The sequence below is a fragment of the Scleropages formosus genome, chromosome 16 (assembly GCF_900964775.1).
Source record: "Scleropages formosus chromosome 16, fSclFor1.1, whole genome shotgun sequence".
Classification (NCBI taxonomy): domain Eukaryota; kingdom Metazoa; phylum Chordata; class Actinopteri; order Osteoglossiformes; family Osteoglossidae; genus Scleropages; species Scleropages formosus.
Genome location: NC_041821.1, coordinates 16,882,805 through 16,898,488, shown reverse-complemented (window position 1 = coordinate 16,898,488; position 15,684 = coordinate 16,882,805). Strand labels below are relative to the sequence as shown.

Genomic DNA, 15,684 nt, shown 5'->3' with positions numbered 1-15,684 from the left:
AAAATCTTCCTCAGATTGTCGTTTTTCAGTAGAAGTCCAGCTCATTCAGGTCACTTTTGTGCATATGCTTGCCTTTGCTTTGCCAGCAGTGTATTCTCACAATAACTTATGTTTTCTTCATTTTGTCTTTGTTTTGATCTTCATTGCTTGCATTTTTTTATACGGGCTCTTTATTGTCTATGTTCTCTTCTGTTTTTTTCTGTCAGCCCTCTTGCTGCATGAGCATGGTAAGCCTTTTTCCTTTCTTTTTCTTTTTACAGTTTCTGATCAATGAAATTCTTTCGCTGATTTTCATTTTATTTTCTCATTTGAAATTTACAGTTGCGTTTTTTTTTTTCTTTTTTCTTTCAAAAGAGCGGAAAAGTTACATCTTCAGTGTGAAATGCAGGAGTCGGAATAAATTTGTAAACATTGTGTACATTATTATCTTAGGCACAGCAATGTTGTATTATATTATTAGAAGTGAAAAATACTTTTAGTACTATGTAAACTGGATTTGTTGCCAGTTAACAATGCCAAATTGATTAATATTAACATTTAACAATATAACATTTTCAAAATGTATCATATTTAAATTGATTTCATAATACGTAAATAATGTCATTTGTAATTTATTAGGGGGGGTGTGGTGGCACAGCGGGTTTGGCCAGGTCCTGCTCTCTGGTAGATCTGGGGTTCAGGTCTTACTTGGGGTGCCTTGTGGTGGACTGGCGTCCCGTCCTGGGTGCGTCCCCTGCGTCCTGTGCTGCCGGATTCCACTCCGGCTTGCTGCGACCCCGCTTAGGACAATCAGTTTCAGACAGTGTGTGTGTGTGTGTGTGTGTGTGATTTATAAAGCCTCAGTATGGTTAACATATTGTTGTATTTAAAGTGCAGTAGGTCTATTACTAGTTTTTGAAATGTGTTTTTTTGTTATTTTTTAGGTGGATTCGTAAGGACAGGTAAGATTTTCTTTTTTTAAATATGCTTTAAACATCTGTCAGCAATTTAGACCTTGTTCATGTTTTTCTTAATCTGTTTTTCAATAGGAGAACGTCTTTATGGTAAGGCAAGTTAAAGGTTTCATGTGATACATTTTATCTGAACATAATTAAAATTTTGTTTAAACTGTTTCATGAAAAAACTAATGACACATTCGTGTTTAATAGCTAACAGTTAAAGTGCACCGGTCATAGCTATAGCTGCTTCGGCCTCTTAAAATACTGGGATATACTGTAGCTTATTAAAAGATGTACATTTTCTTTGTAAAAAAAATACAGAAGGTATTTAGTTTTGCTGACCGAATCCCTATGTCCTGAGCGAATATCATACGCTACTTACTATAAGTGAGTCCATCTCAATTGAAACTCAGAATAATGAAGAATACTTACAATAAGTCAAAATACTAATAGGTCAAATGTTTCCCATAATCAACCCCATGAGAAAGTACAGCAAGTCTATTTAATGGGCAGTTTACCTATTTAATGAACAAAACAAAGAAACTCATAATTACCTGAGCTGTCTTCTAATGATAGAAATTGAAAATCACCTTTGTCTATCATGTTAATCTTCTCTGATTGAGGCCAAATTGACTTTCACATTATTAACACTCACCTTCTTTTCTTTCTTCTGATTGAAATTAAACCATTAATCAGTTCAATTGATATTTGTCCTGGCATGCAAACATTATATGTGTGTTCAGAATGCTCCATAATTATGACAATTAATATTAACATTTTTCCTAGAAAAAGAGTTTTCAGAACAGGCATAAGAAATAAGAGGAATACAGTGCCAAGACATATCAAGCAGAGCTAATGTGTACTATTGAAAATGATGTGCAGCTAATAAATTAAATGAGGGAGCACTCATATAGTTTAACTCATATAACCTATATAATTTTGCTTAATCAGGTCAAGTCCCTTTAGAAGAATATAAATTATTTAAATTTATCAGATGTTCGTAATACTGTGCATCCAGAATTGTCCCCATTTCTCATTTTTGGTTGTTCTGGATGTTCGCAACCCAGAGTTCTTTATGTAGAAGCACTTTAAGAAAAAAAAATGTTCATACAACCAAAAAAATGGTAACAGTCACACAGAGCTGGCCTGTACATCCTCTTTCCTGGTTCTTGCACACTGTTGAGTTTTAGGCATGGCCCGCAGCCTTGAATTCTCTGACAAAGTTACTTTTCCCATTCACCGCCCCAAATATTCCACAATACATCCTGGTCTTCTCCCCTCTATATTGACCCTTGCAGTGAATTCAGTTAACGGCTATTGCTCTGTTAGGCCAAGATGTCTACAGGAAAGTTCAGGGTAGAGACAAACCCATCCCCTCCACCATAGTCTGCATTTCAGGTATCGTTTCCTTTTTATGTCATTTGCATCTCTGCACAGCACGTGGTGACACTCAAACTCAACGCAAAAACCGTGGGCCTGTGTGCACATGGAATTGAGTGTGCCGAGGTGTTTCTTGTTTACAACCTTCTGGGACAGCAGGTCTTCCAGATGGGTGTAGACTGCATCACTTCATACTTTTTACACATTAATTCCCTTCAATTTTGCTGCAGTGACACTACTTCCCCCTCCTGCACGGGCTGGGGTGACACCCTGAACCACATCCCTTGCGTTGCTAACGGTGATGTGGAGCTGTCGTCAGCGCTACAAGAAGCCTACGCCCGCATATGTCCGCATTCACCGCTTCGTGTTGCCACTACTCCACTGCTGTCACCGTTCTTCCCTGTTCACTTTGCCACACCTCTCTGCTCTTATATCAAGTGCTTGATATGAAAAGCTTCATATAAGAGATCTTCTTACTGTCTTTTCAAAGGAGAAGGAAATTTCTGCAAAAAAAAATAAATGATTTTTGTATCCTGACATCACATCTATGACCATTGTTTTTTTAATATGTCCAGTGTGATGTGCTCCTCAAGGTCATGTTTTGAAGAGCTTCATTAGCAGCAGCATCACCATTGTTTAAACATGTCTGTGTTTTCTGAAAAGCATCCAAGTAGTTGGTTGACTTTTACACATGAAAGTTAAATTGAGGATTTTGGGAGAAAACAGATGCAGAGGAACAGCTGCATTAAACAAATGGATCCAAGGTGATTCTCATGCACACTTAGCAGACGTCTTTTCAAAACGTAAGTACTGGAATAAGCAAAAGAGCGTTTCTGGTTTCTGTTATACTAAATATGTCTTCAGCTAATTGAATTCATTATCTGATTAAATGCACAAATTTGGTTTTGAAAGGGTTTGCACTGGTTGTGCCGTCAGTATTGTGTAGTGAACAGCTTTGTTTAGAAACCAGAGTTCAGGCTCAAGTCTTTTTCTTATTTTTCACATCATAACATTTCAATATTTCATAATATAAACTGGAATATGCAGCAATGTGAAAACACCAAGCAGATACTTTGCTGTGGCACTTAAATTTTGTGCACTTGAGTAACCCAACATCGTCAAAGCGTGTCTTTAGTTTTCTGCATGACAGCATAAAAAGATAAGTAACAAAATAAATGATGCAGTAAAGGTGAAAGCATTACCATACATCAGTGTATAGTGGAAACCGCATTTTCGTATTTGTTTTTGTATAGGTGTAATCGTGGAAACAAATTTGTGCGTATTCAGTTTTTGATACAGAGGTCCTAGTACTTTTTCAGCCTCTGTCATTTTTTTCTTTTGTTGAACTGTTATACCGTTATTTTATTGAAGATAGCATTGTGAGGGACTAGAACTTTGTGCATGAGTCAGTAGATGTGTTTTCTGTTGCAATCCAACGTGAGAGATTCTAGGTTGATCTGATTGCCACTATTTTCATAGCTGTAATATAAGTGAAGACTTCACAGTGGATTCTTCATTAAATTGTAATCAATTGTCATATTATTATTGCTACTGAGGGGGGGGTGTGGCGGCGTGACAGGTTTGGCTGGTGGCCGCTATGTGGCGGGTCTGGGGTTCAAACCCTGTTTGGGGTGCCTTGCGATGCCTTGCGATGGATTGGCGTGTTGTTCTGGGTATGTCCCCTCCCCTCTTGGCCCTGTGCCCTGTGTCTCTAGGATTGGCTCCACCTCACCGCGACCGCGCTCAGGGCAAGCAGTTGTTGATGTTGATTAGTTGCTATTTTTTTAAGGTTTATGGGTCTATAGGGTAATGGTGGCCTCTGTGAAATTTTCATTTTTATAAAGGTCGAAAGTAAAGAGAAGCTACTGTATACTTTTTGTATATAAAGTACATTTTTTTAAAAGAACTATAATTTCATTATCATGTGCAAAGTGTTCAGATTCTAAATTGCCAGGTTTTTGACTAAATTTAATGTCCACAATACAAATAACAAATGTAGCAGTGAATTCTGAACAACAAGCATGTGATACTGTAAAATGTTAAGTATTGTCACAGAAACGTTGCCATGGAGACACAGTTAACTCTTCAAGTAGCAGGGAAACATCATGTTAAAAGAGCACTCTACAGATTATGTTTTCATTAGTCTCCACTTTGCTTTGTTTTTATATTTGAAGGGACAGAGGGAAGAACGATTAATGTCCACTTTTTCAAGAAATGTAGAAATTGGTGCCTCCTGACTAATGATACTGAACTAGATATTAACACCAGAGTAAAATGGGAAAACGATCAGTATCCATGAATTTAGCAGGCAATTTTAATGTAGCCCAAGATGAAAGAACAAAGTCCAACGGGTAAGAACAAAGTGATCAGTTTATTGGTGTTTTCTATATGGCGCATGATCCTCAGTAAAGTTCTGCTGCAATCAGTCAATTAATTTCAGTTCCGAAAGAGTTTAAATCTGAAAATTCTAATGAAGATGGACTGCTTCGATGAACTACCAAGTTTGAACAAAGCCAAAGATACCAATACCACAGATGAAGAGGCTTTAGTTATATGTTACTTCATGATAGTCTGATACCAGATTCCAGAGTTTTGCTCTAAAATTTTTAATAATACATGACTCATTGAGTCTTGAAAAACTAAAATGAATTTTTCTTGGAATTAATGTTTATGGACCTAAATCATTCTTCCCTCTCCATCTTTATTTACTTTGCTCTTGCTTGGATGACCCCAAAACATGCTGGTAGGTACTGCTGAAGTGTCGTTCGGTGGTTCTGCAATCTGCTTAATGACCTCTCTTGGCAGAAAACGAAGAGAAGGAGGAGCATCTCACACCAAAGGAGGAGGAAGAGAGGCGTGTAGCTGAGATGGGCCGGCCAATATTGGGAGAACACGCAAAACTTGAAGTCATTATTGAAGAGTCATATGAATTTAAGGTATTGTGCCTCTGTCTTGTTTTAAGTATTCCTTAACTGTAAATATTCTTCAGGCAGGCAGCCTTGAGTTCTCAAAATAGAACCACACTTGAAAGCATATACCTTGAAATTCCAAATGGGACTCCACGGTGACGGCCTTCAACTTTAATTGTGTCCAATCTCCTCACGCTAGTATGCTATCTGTCTACATCTAGACATTGTGGAGCTCAGCTGTCAACAACTCAAGTTCTCTGATCGGGGAGATGTTGTTCTTGAGTTCTGCTGAAGCCTGACCTAGTGATGACTTGCAGTCTTATGTTTGCAACACTCATTTTTAACTCACACACACACACACACACACACACACACACACACTGTCAGAAACTGCTTGTCCCAAGCGGGGTCGCAACAAGTTGGAACCTAATCCGGCAGTGCATGGCTGGATGGGGAGGGGACACACGCAGGATGGGATGCCAGTCCGTCATAAGGCGGCCCAAGCAGAACTCGAACCCCAGGCCTGCCAGAGGGCGGGACCCAGCCAAGCCCGCTGCGCCGCTGTACCGCTGCCCTCCATCCCCATCATTTTTAACTGAACAACACAACTGAATCTCTTTAAAAAAGACCTTTGTTGTGAGATTGTTCAGCAGTACTCTAGATATTTAAAGATTAATATTGAAAACTATGCATTAAAAGTTTAAAAATGTACTTATTTTTCCAAGTGCCCTGTAGATTCTTGGGAGACATGCTTGAGAGTGACACTATTAAAATTCCAGTTTTATGGTTAATAATGTGAAATCTGGGTGGGGCAATAGGAAGCATCGTGGTTAGAGCTGCTGATTTGGGCTGGCAGGTAACATGTTTAAATCCCGCCTCCTGCAGGAGAACCCCTGAACAAGGTACTTCCTTTAAATGTCTCCTGTAAAAATTATCCAGGGGTGTCTTCTGTGACTTGCCATCCTACTGTTGCCCTAACAGAGGACAAATTTATAAAGGCAAAAAAGTGCTCACAAGGTTGGAAGATGACAGTCTAGCAGGAGATACTGTGTTAAAACTAACACAAAATTAACCTAGCACAGAAATAACGATTAGTTAACAATTATTGATTTTATACTGGCATAAAAGAGTGATTGAAACACTGAAGTGACTGAAACATTCCAACTTAGATTTGTTTTTGTATTTTATTTGTATTCAGACCTCAGAATATGCATCAGAACGCCTTGATGAAATGTCATTAAAATCTCGAACCAAGCTGAAATTGGTTGAGTACTTGAAATATTACTAAATATGCATTAGTCCGCTGTCTTACAGCACACTGTATCACATTGATGTTCTCTTTCTCTAAAGAACACGGTGGATAAGATGATCAAGAAGACAAACCTGGCCCTGTTGGTTGGAACAAACAGCTGGAGAGATCAGTTTATTGAAGCCATCACTGTTAGTTCTGGTAAGCTTCCTTGGCATTTTGTTCATAAGAAGCTAATAGTGACTTAGTGTCAGTCAGAGGTGTGTAAAGTAGTCAAAAATAGCACTCAAGTAAAAGTATTGTGATTTAGGGGTTAGGGTTAGGGTTAGGATTAAAATATCAATTCACTTCAATATAAATGAATCATTTTAAGGTCTTCAACCACTAGAAATATTAACTTTGATCAGCAGTTTCAGCTGAAGGAAATAATATATGCGTGTATATTTTCAATAAATAAAATGTACTGTGCCAATTAGATTAGACATTGAAAAATAAGCGGTCAAACACCAATAAAAGGCTATGGTCTCTTATTAATTAAACATTATTATTTTGACAGTTTTGTCCAAGACAACTTACAATATCAGGTTTGGATACTAAGCTATTTAATTATTTACTTATTTACTGTATACTGGAACAATTCAGGGCAACTACAGCAGGAGTGGGAGTTCAAACTTGTGCACTTTGGTTGCAAGATAGTGGCTCTAACAATTTAACGAACCAATTAACTGGCATCTTGAGGTTACAAGTGATTTTCCCAAACCACTACTCTACCAGCCGTTTCACAACAAGACAATCCAGACTCTAAGTATAGGGTTGGTCCCCTGTTGTCATCTTGCGTTCCTCAATCAGTTGGACAGATGTGATAGTTATAGCTGAATAGTGGTTTACTTAGAACTTGAAAATTAGTAGCAACTATTGGCACACACACAAGTCATTTTGCGTAGCTGATGTTGACATTGACTTTCTGGATAGTAAGTACACAGAATTTGTTGCTTGTGTAACCAGGGTGCAAGGAGGAGAGTCACAAGAGCCAAGCGTTTGCATGTCAGGCATGGTGGCATAGCAAGTAGTGCTGTTGTCTGATAGTGTCTGGGTGGTGCAAGAGGGTGGGTTCAATCCCCCCTTTGTTTGTGTTGCCTCTGTACAGGTTTCCTCTCCCAAACCAGAGATGTGTGTTAAATGAACTGGTGACTCTAAGTTGCCCATAGTGTGGGCTGGAGAGAGAATGTGTTCCACTGGTGTGGAGATGAGTGACTCATTATAGGCAGAGTATTTGTTATTGTAAGTCACCTTGAGTGAGACGTTGTGGGCTGAATGCTACCTAGGTAGGATTCATCTGAAGTCCCTTTGGAGACAAGCATCTGCTAAATGATTAAATGTGGATGTCATGGCCATATATGTGCTCTGCAAGAATGATATCTCTTTAGTAAAGCTCTAGGAGTTCACACTTTTTTTCAGAAGAAAAAAATACTTTTTTCAAATAAAATGGAACAATTTGAGAATAAAAGTTTTTAGGATTTTGAAAATAGCAGTTTAACTACTATGTGAAATTAATCCAAACGGTATTGCTGGCATTAGGACAACACTACTATACTGTAAAATGCTATACACGACTACTACTACAAAATACTTTAGTACTACAGTATTTTATGAATCTCATATTGCTTCATTCACCATCTCTGTTACTTTCCCCAGCAGCATCAATGGCAAAAAACACATTCTGTGCATATATAGATACAATATACTACACAAACTCTTGACAAATTTTAAAGGCTTGGGCAAGAAATAAAAATATTATGGTGTTCATTACACTTTACACACACACACACACACACACACACACACTGTCTGAAATCGCTTGTCCCATACGGGGTCACGGGGAGCCGGAGCCAAACCGGGCAACACAGGGCAAAAGGCTGGAGAGGGAGGGGGAGAGGGGACACCCGGGACGGGACGCCAGCTTGTTGTAAGGCACCCCAAGCGGGGCTCAAACCCCAGACTCACTGGAGAGCAGGACCCGGTCCAACCCACCACGCCACCGAACCCCCGCACCCCCCTACACTTTACCCAGTGATTACAATATACTTTTTAAACATGACATACCTGTGACACATTGAACATCGTTCTGGATTATGGAAAAAAGGGGCTTTTCTGAGCTGAACTCAGGTTGAAAGGCCCTTTGGTTCACTTCTTAGTAACAGTTTGCAACTCATCCCTGGTTCGTAGGTGAAGATGACGACGATGACAGATGTGGCGAAGAGAAGCTACCATCCTGGTTCGACTACGTGGCACACTTTTTGACTGTGTTCTGGAAAGTGCTCTTCGCCTTCGTGCCACCTACAGATTATTGGAACGGCTGGGCTTGCTTCGTGGTGTCCATCTCTATGATTGGCCTATTGACAGCCTTCATTGGGGACCTGGCCTCTCACTTCGGCTGCACCATTGGCCTAAAGGACTCTGTCACAGCGGTGGTCTTTGTGGCCCTGGGAACTTCTGTACCTGGTAAAAAACCTCCTCAATTATCTGTTGGTGTGGGCTAATGCCATCAACTTATTAGTCACATATACTGTAGTTTTCCCATAAATTTGCTATCTCTTAATTTAAATGGTACTAGGGAAATGGGAAGGGATAACATATACTGTCTATATATAGAAAAAGTTTAATAATGAGAACTTATGTCAGTCAGTAGAAGTAAATATCAGTATCAAATGAAATTGCAGCATAGCTCATCCTTGACACACCACTTACTGAATTTAAAACTATTATTTATCATGCAGAGGATGCAGGTTTGGTGGATCCAGATGTGTAGTATTATTTATAGGCTGAATAACAGGAACATAGCAGAACGCATGCGGCGGAGTATAGTATCCAGGGGACACAGAATTTAGTGCAAGACAAGGAGCAACATGATGTTGAACAGCAGCTGAGCAGACGGGCAAAACAACACTAGGCAACAACTGACAGACCTCAAATCCTTATATAGTTTGTGTGACAGTTCATACCAGTTATGGAGTTTCCTGAGCTTTCTGGGGCTCTGGCAAGGGGGTTGTCTTATGGCTGTATTTCTGCATGACTCTCAATAATGTGATGCTTTTTTGCTATTCACTTGGACCAATCCTCTGACTTTTTTAAGGGTGAATTGGGAAACCTCGGCTTATGAAAGAATCCAATAAATGCTCTGATCACATCTTATTGGTCAGTCCACTAAAGGATGGTGTCAATTTTCTGCATACAGGCAGTCCCCGGGTTAGGAACATCCGACTTATGTACAACCCGTAGTTATGAACCACTCCCTATAAAGCCTATTATGTTAAAAATCTGAGTTGCATACAATGATTCGTAATAACAACTGCTTTGTGACATGCATCAAAACATTGTGCATCTACAGCGCTTTGTCAGCTCGTGGGCACATGAGCCCGAGGTAGGGCAAACTTCCTTCTTTTCAGTTGAACACGTTGCTCTTAACAGTGACTCGTGTGTTACTATATTTCGCTTTAATTTTTTTGTTTTTACCCTTGTAAGCATGGCACCAAAGTGTAAATGTGATGCAAGTGATGATGATGCATCAAAGAAGGAAAACGATCATGATTGAAACTATAATTGAAACAATAAAGCAACTGGAAAAAGGTTAAACACCAACTAACAAGTTTCTTTAATGTTTTTATACCTACACATACACACATTCTCTCCCTTCTCCTCCTCTCTCTCGCTCTCTCTCTATTATAAATACTGTACTCACACACACACACACACACATTTTCTGAACCGCTCGTCCCAGAGGGGGTCGCGGGGAACCGGAGCCCACCCGGCAACACAGGGCATAAGGCCGAAGGGGGAGGGGACACACCCAGGACGGGACGCCAGTCCATCGCAAGGCACCCCAAGCGGGACTCAAACCCCAGACCCACTGGAGAGCAGGACCTGGTCCAACCCACTGCGCCACCACGCCCCCCCTTAAATACTGTACTAACATTTATAATTATTATCGCTATGTCTCTCTGTTATAAATACTGTAGTTATTATTATTATTATTATTATTATTATTATTATTGTGTGTGTATGTTGAAGATGTTTTAGTGTATCTGGAAGTGTTTCTAGAATGTTTTTTATGCACAGAAAGGTACACTACGTACTATATACTAAGAGTGAGACGTTAGACTGACGTTAGATACCCACCATACTTTACTCTTGCGACTTGTGTACAAATTCAACTTAAAGACAGACTTAGGAACAGAACTCGTTCATAACTGGGGGACTGCCTGTGTAAGGAAGGAAGTCATGATTAGGCACTTTTGTTCTGCAGTAATTCCACCTCATAGTTGACATTCTCAAGTCTATCAGGTGAATATTTTTATTGATAATGCCAAAAAGTAGTATTGTCCTTTATCAGGAAGGTAAAAATAACTGTAACCTTGCTTGGTTCTTGTTACTTGAGAAATATTTACCTGACTTATTGCCATAATTTAATAGTGTTTTAATGTACTTCTCAAAATGTTTTGGTGGTTAGGGTAAGGATTCCTTTATACTGGTTTCTTGGCCTTGAGAATGGCATTTGCTTCAGGCAAAGTAATGCTTTGTTTCAAGGTATTTTTCAATAAATTTCAGTTAATTTGCATCTCTAATTAAGGAAAAAAAGGTGAAATTAAAGTTTTCCCTCACTTTCGTAATTTTTTACAAATGTCATTCCACAGGAAGAGACATCAGTTCAGCTGCATTAGAAGGAAATTTATCACATACAGGGTAAACATCTCATAATTTGACTGAATTTTAGCTGTGAAATCTCCTGTTCAAAATTAATGTAAACATGAATTAGCCATTTGGTAAAACAGCCAAAAATTAAATCATTACACCTTCTCCCATCCAGTTTACTTTTGTCAGCCTTACACTAGTTATTCTACACAGCACACACACTGCCTACAACCGCTTGTCCCGAGCGGGATCGCGGCAAGCCGGAGCCTAACCCGGCAGCGCAGGGCACAGGATCGAATGGGAAGAGAACACATCCAGGGTGGGACACCAGTCTGCATCAGGGCACCCCAACCAGGACTCAAACCCCAGGCCCCCCACATGGTGGGCCCCCATCAAACCCATTGTGCCACCATGCCCCCTGCCATAATTACTGAGAATCTAAAAATAAAAAAAACCTTCGTTAGGATAAATCCAATCTTGCTTTTGGTCCTAAGCAAACTTTTGGTGCGCCAAGACAGTTCATAAATAAGACAAACCAGTAACTTTATTTTGAAGCATTTTACAGTGAACCAGGAATTCATAGGAGAGGAGGTTAGAAAATGGTAAAGAAATGATGTTTTGTGTAGTTGTCCAGTTCTTTCTAACTGGTTTACATTTACTTTACATTTATTCATTTACCAGCCGCTTTTCGCCAAGGCAGTATGCATCTCACCGAAAAATACAATGAGTGTATTATATCAATATGTATCTTTAAATCTGACAAACACAACAGTAAGAAAATAGAAATGCATGCACACAACTAAATACAGTCCGACGGCGATAGGCTACGGCACATAGCAGGTGTGCTCACGTACCACAAAGTAAGTTCCAAATTTTCATTAATTCCACAGAATTATGATAGACTTGTTAGCTTTTGTAGTGAAAGTCAGTCACTTGAGTTAAACACATTTATGGATGGAGCTCTAATGAAGTAGATATTCCACTAAAAAAAATAAATAAATAAAGTAATGAAGTTTAAAGTAAAAAAAAAAAAAATTAAAGTTGTTTCTTATGTGTAAACCTGTTAATGCCCACTGTTGGTGGCCTTTGATCCGAATGCTCTTTTAGCCCCACCACATTACTGACTCGCATGATTTTTGTGCTTTTAGCTCCAATCCCTTTTTCAACTGACAAAGGAATAGTACATAACATAGGATTACATATCAACACATGGGTCACAGCAAAACATGAAATAATACGGAACTGTGCATTAACAATTGCAAAAATGTTGTTTTGAACAGTGTTTCCTGCAACAGTTTACTACTTTTCCCTTACAAAATTAACTTAATTTGGAATTTGGCCAAGGATGCCTAAACTTTTGCATAAAAGTGTAGGTGATGTGAACTATGCCCAGCACAGTTTTAGAGTGTCACTAGAAATGACATCCTTTAGTCGTTGTGTAACATTATCTCTTGAATTGAGTCATTAAACGGAGGTGTCTGAAATGTCTACAGATTTTTTACTTTAATTGTGTGTGTGCCGAACTGAACAAAGAAAAACACAAGACCGTCAAAAGTAATACAGCTGGAGTAAGTAAGTGAGTAAGTGAGAACAGGTCAGTATATCCATGCTGGTCTATGAGCAGATCTCAAATATACGAAAGTACAAAATAATTCCATATATACATTCTGCAGTTTTGATGGCTTCCGGAAGCTTGCTTCAGGAAGAATGTAGCAATGTTACTTAAAGGTCGTTCACCCTGAAGGTTTCTGGATAACATCTCAAGCAAGATGCTTAACCTAAGTTGCTTCACTGAAACATGGTAAAAACTGTCACATTTGATAATTAAACTTTGTGGGCCTTGTGACCAAAGCTGTCTGTGTCCTGGCTTATCTGGCTTTAATTTGTAGTGAGGGAGGAGGCTTGAAAGTGTGGCATTTGGGGAGGTTGGGGTAGGCATCTGCATCACCTCTAACAATGTGCTTGGACGGGCTAAAAAGAAGCAGTTATGAGCTGTCATAGCTAGGATACAGAGAAAGCTAGGATCAGTAAAAATCTGATTTTGTGAAATCAGGAAGCAATCAATTTAAATTTTCATGGAAATGTAATTTTAGTTATACACTGCAGAACCATACATTTTTAAATCACTGGTAAAATAGCATTCCCTGATATTTGTAAAAGCAGTACCGGGTGTCTTGGATTTCACAGGGGATGGCATATTGTTATGATTTATTATGACACATTTTGTGTTGATAACAATCTGCCAAGAACCTATTAAGAGTCACAAAAAATGTATATTGGCCAAATGAAAGTTTTTTAAAAAATTATGCATTTCTGTATTCGTGAACACGATTGCCTCATTTACTGTATTTATTTATTTATTTCCAGAGATGTGAATTTTCAATGAGGTATAAAATGGACTTTGTTTGGGTCACTACATTGTCAAAGTCATGTGGATAAAAAGAAATATGCTATCACTTTAATGATTTTAATTACACACACACACACACACATTGTCAGAACCGCTTGTCCCTTACGGGGTCACGGGGAACCGGAGCCTACCCGGCAACACAGGGCGTAAGGCCGGAGGGGGAAGGGGACACACCCAGGACGGGACGCCAGTCCACCGCAAGGCACCCCAAGCGGGACTTGAACCCCAGACCCACCGGAGAGCAGGACTGCGGTCCAACCCACTGCGCCACCGCACCCCCGATTTTAATTACACACCGTGTAATTCGAAACATCTAGTGTGTGGAATGCGAAAACCATTTTCCGATAGAAATGCTTTTCTTGCTGTTGATCGGAGAACGCTTGTTACAATTATTGCATATCTCCCTGTTCCCTGTTCTCCAGACACATTCGCCAGTAAGGTTGCAGCTTCCCAGGACCAGTATGCTGATGCTTCCATCGGCAACGTGACAGGCAGCAATGCGGTGAACGTGTTCCTGGGCATCGGACTGGCATGGTCCATCGCCGCAATCTACCACCACAGCAAAGGCCAGGTGTTCCGGGTAGACCCAGGCACGCTGGCCTTCTCTGTTACCCTCTTCACCATCTTCGCCTTCATCTGCGTGGCCGTGATCCTGTACCGGCGGCGGCCGGAGATCGGGGGCGAGTTGGGTGGACCACGGACTGCCAAGATTCTAACCACTCTGTTGTTCTTTGGTCTGTGGCTCATGTACATCCTCTTCTCATCCTTGGAGGCCTATTGTCATATCAAGGGCTTCTAAAGGAGCACCACGATGGGGAGGAGGGATGGGAAATGCCAGGGTGGGACTGGAACAAGCTGCAAACAAAAGAAGTTCAGGAGAGTTAAAAAAGAAAAAGAAGCAGCTGAACTCTTCGCACTTTTTTGTTTGCATTCTTTTTCTGCCCCTTAACCCAACTCATCTCATCCTCTTTGCCTGCTGAGGGGTCAAATATGCTTAATCATGGGGAGCACTCTGTTAACTAAAGTGAGAACTTAACAGTTAGAAAGAAATTAAATCAGTCTTGATTAATGATAAATATATGTCTTGAAATAAAAAGTAAATTACATTGCAAAAACAAACTAATGTAAGGCCATATTAATATTAATTTTGACAAGCGAAGCAGCCGATGGCGTGGTGCTTCGAGCTGATACTTTTGAATCCCAAGGTTGCCGGATTGAATCTCACCTGCTGCTGTAATACCCTTGAACATGGTACTTATCCTGAATCGCCCCGGTAAAATTACCCAGCTGTATAAATGGGTAAATAATTGTAGGTAGCTTAACATTGTAAGTCTCTCTGGAGAAAAGTGTCAGCTAAATGAATAAATGTAAATGTATGCACTGTCAAAAACCCTGATGAATCTGAAATTTGAATGAAGTTGCTTCCGAGGGTATGAGATTTGACAAACACGTTCTTGGTACACTCTCTCCCCTACTTACGAATGTCTGAGTAACAAACTTTTCACTGATATAAACTCTTCTGACAAGTGCTTAGTATTTATTAGTTTCTGAAAAACACTGCTAGCTTACCGGTCCAAATCGTGCGCCAAAGCGACATCCGCATTTTTGAAAAGAGGGAAGAAGCTGGAAAAAAAGACAGAACCCGAAGAAGATGTAAATGTCGGTATGCCTTCTACATCTGCTAGTTTTAATTCTGTCAACGAAGTGCTGCCTCTCCATCACCCTCCACCTCCACGTAATACCTCCGGCTCCGAATCGACGCACAGTTTTCTACTCTTCAAGACAAATGACGTACAATTTACATGGTTTCTTATTATTGCTTATAATTATGCTTTTATTTCCTATTATTATGCTTGTATTGGGTATTAGTGAATTCGTGTGATGCGCACGGATAAAGAAGGCTGCAGGAGAAAACCAGCACCCTTGTCTAGCTCTGGGTAGGGTTCTTTATTGGGCTTCTTTATTTACAGCATGTCATAAATACTCCCGTCGGGGGCTCGATGGTGTAAACGTTCCAGTGGTTGCATTCTTGTTGACCCAGGTATGGGCATGAGTGGTCCCAACTCATCACAGTGAGGGGCAGTCTTCCCTGTCTCTACCTGCAGCCTG

At 39.9% G+C, this 15,684-nt stretch overlaps 1 protein-coding gene across 4 annotated transcripts in view; it reads left to right on the top strand.

Annotated features, from left to right (window-relative positions):
* LOC108933770 (sodium/calcium exchanger 1-like) overlaps window positions 1-14,843 on the top strand; it is a 58,758-nt gene extending 43,915 nt beyond the window's left edge. For 3 of the 4 annotated variants that reach the window (XM_018751073.2, XM_029259063.1, XM_018751074.2), the window contains 6 exons: window positions 924-941; window positions 2,268-2,336; window positions 5,124-5,254; window positions 6,578-6,677; window positions 8,703-8,978; window positions 13,998-14,843. In XM_018751073.2, coding sequence (XP_018606589.1) covers window positions 924-941; window positions 2,268-2,336; window positions 5,124-5,254; window positions 6,578-6,677; window positions 8,703-8,978; window positions 13,998-14,374 — 971 coding nt within the window. In that variant the 3' untranslated portion in view covers window positions 14,375-14,843. The remainder of the gene's footprint in view (window positions 1-923; window positions 942-2,267; window positions 2,337-5,123; window positions 5,255-6,577; window positions 6,678-8,702; window positions 8,979-13,997) is intronic. The other variant, XM_018751075.2, reaches the window with a different exon arrangement.
* The last annotated feature ends 841 nt before the right edge of the window (window positions 14,844-15,684 follow it).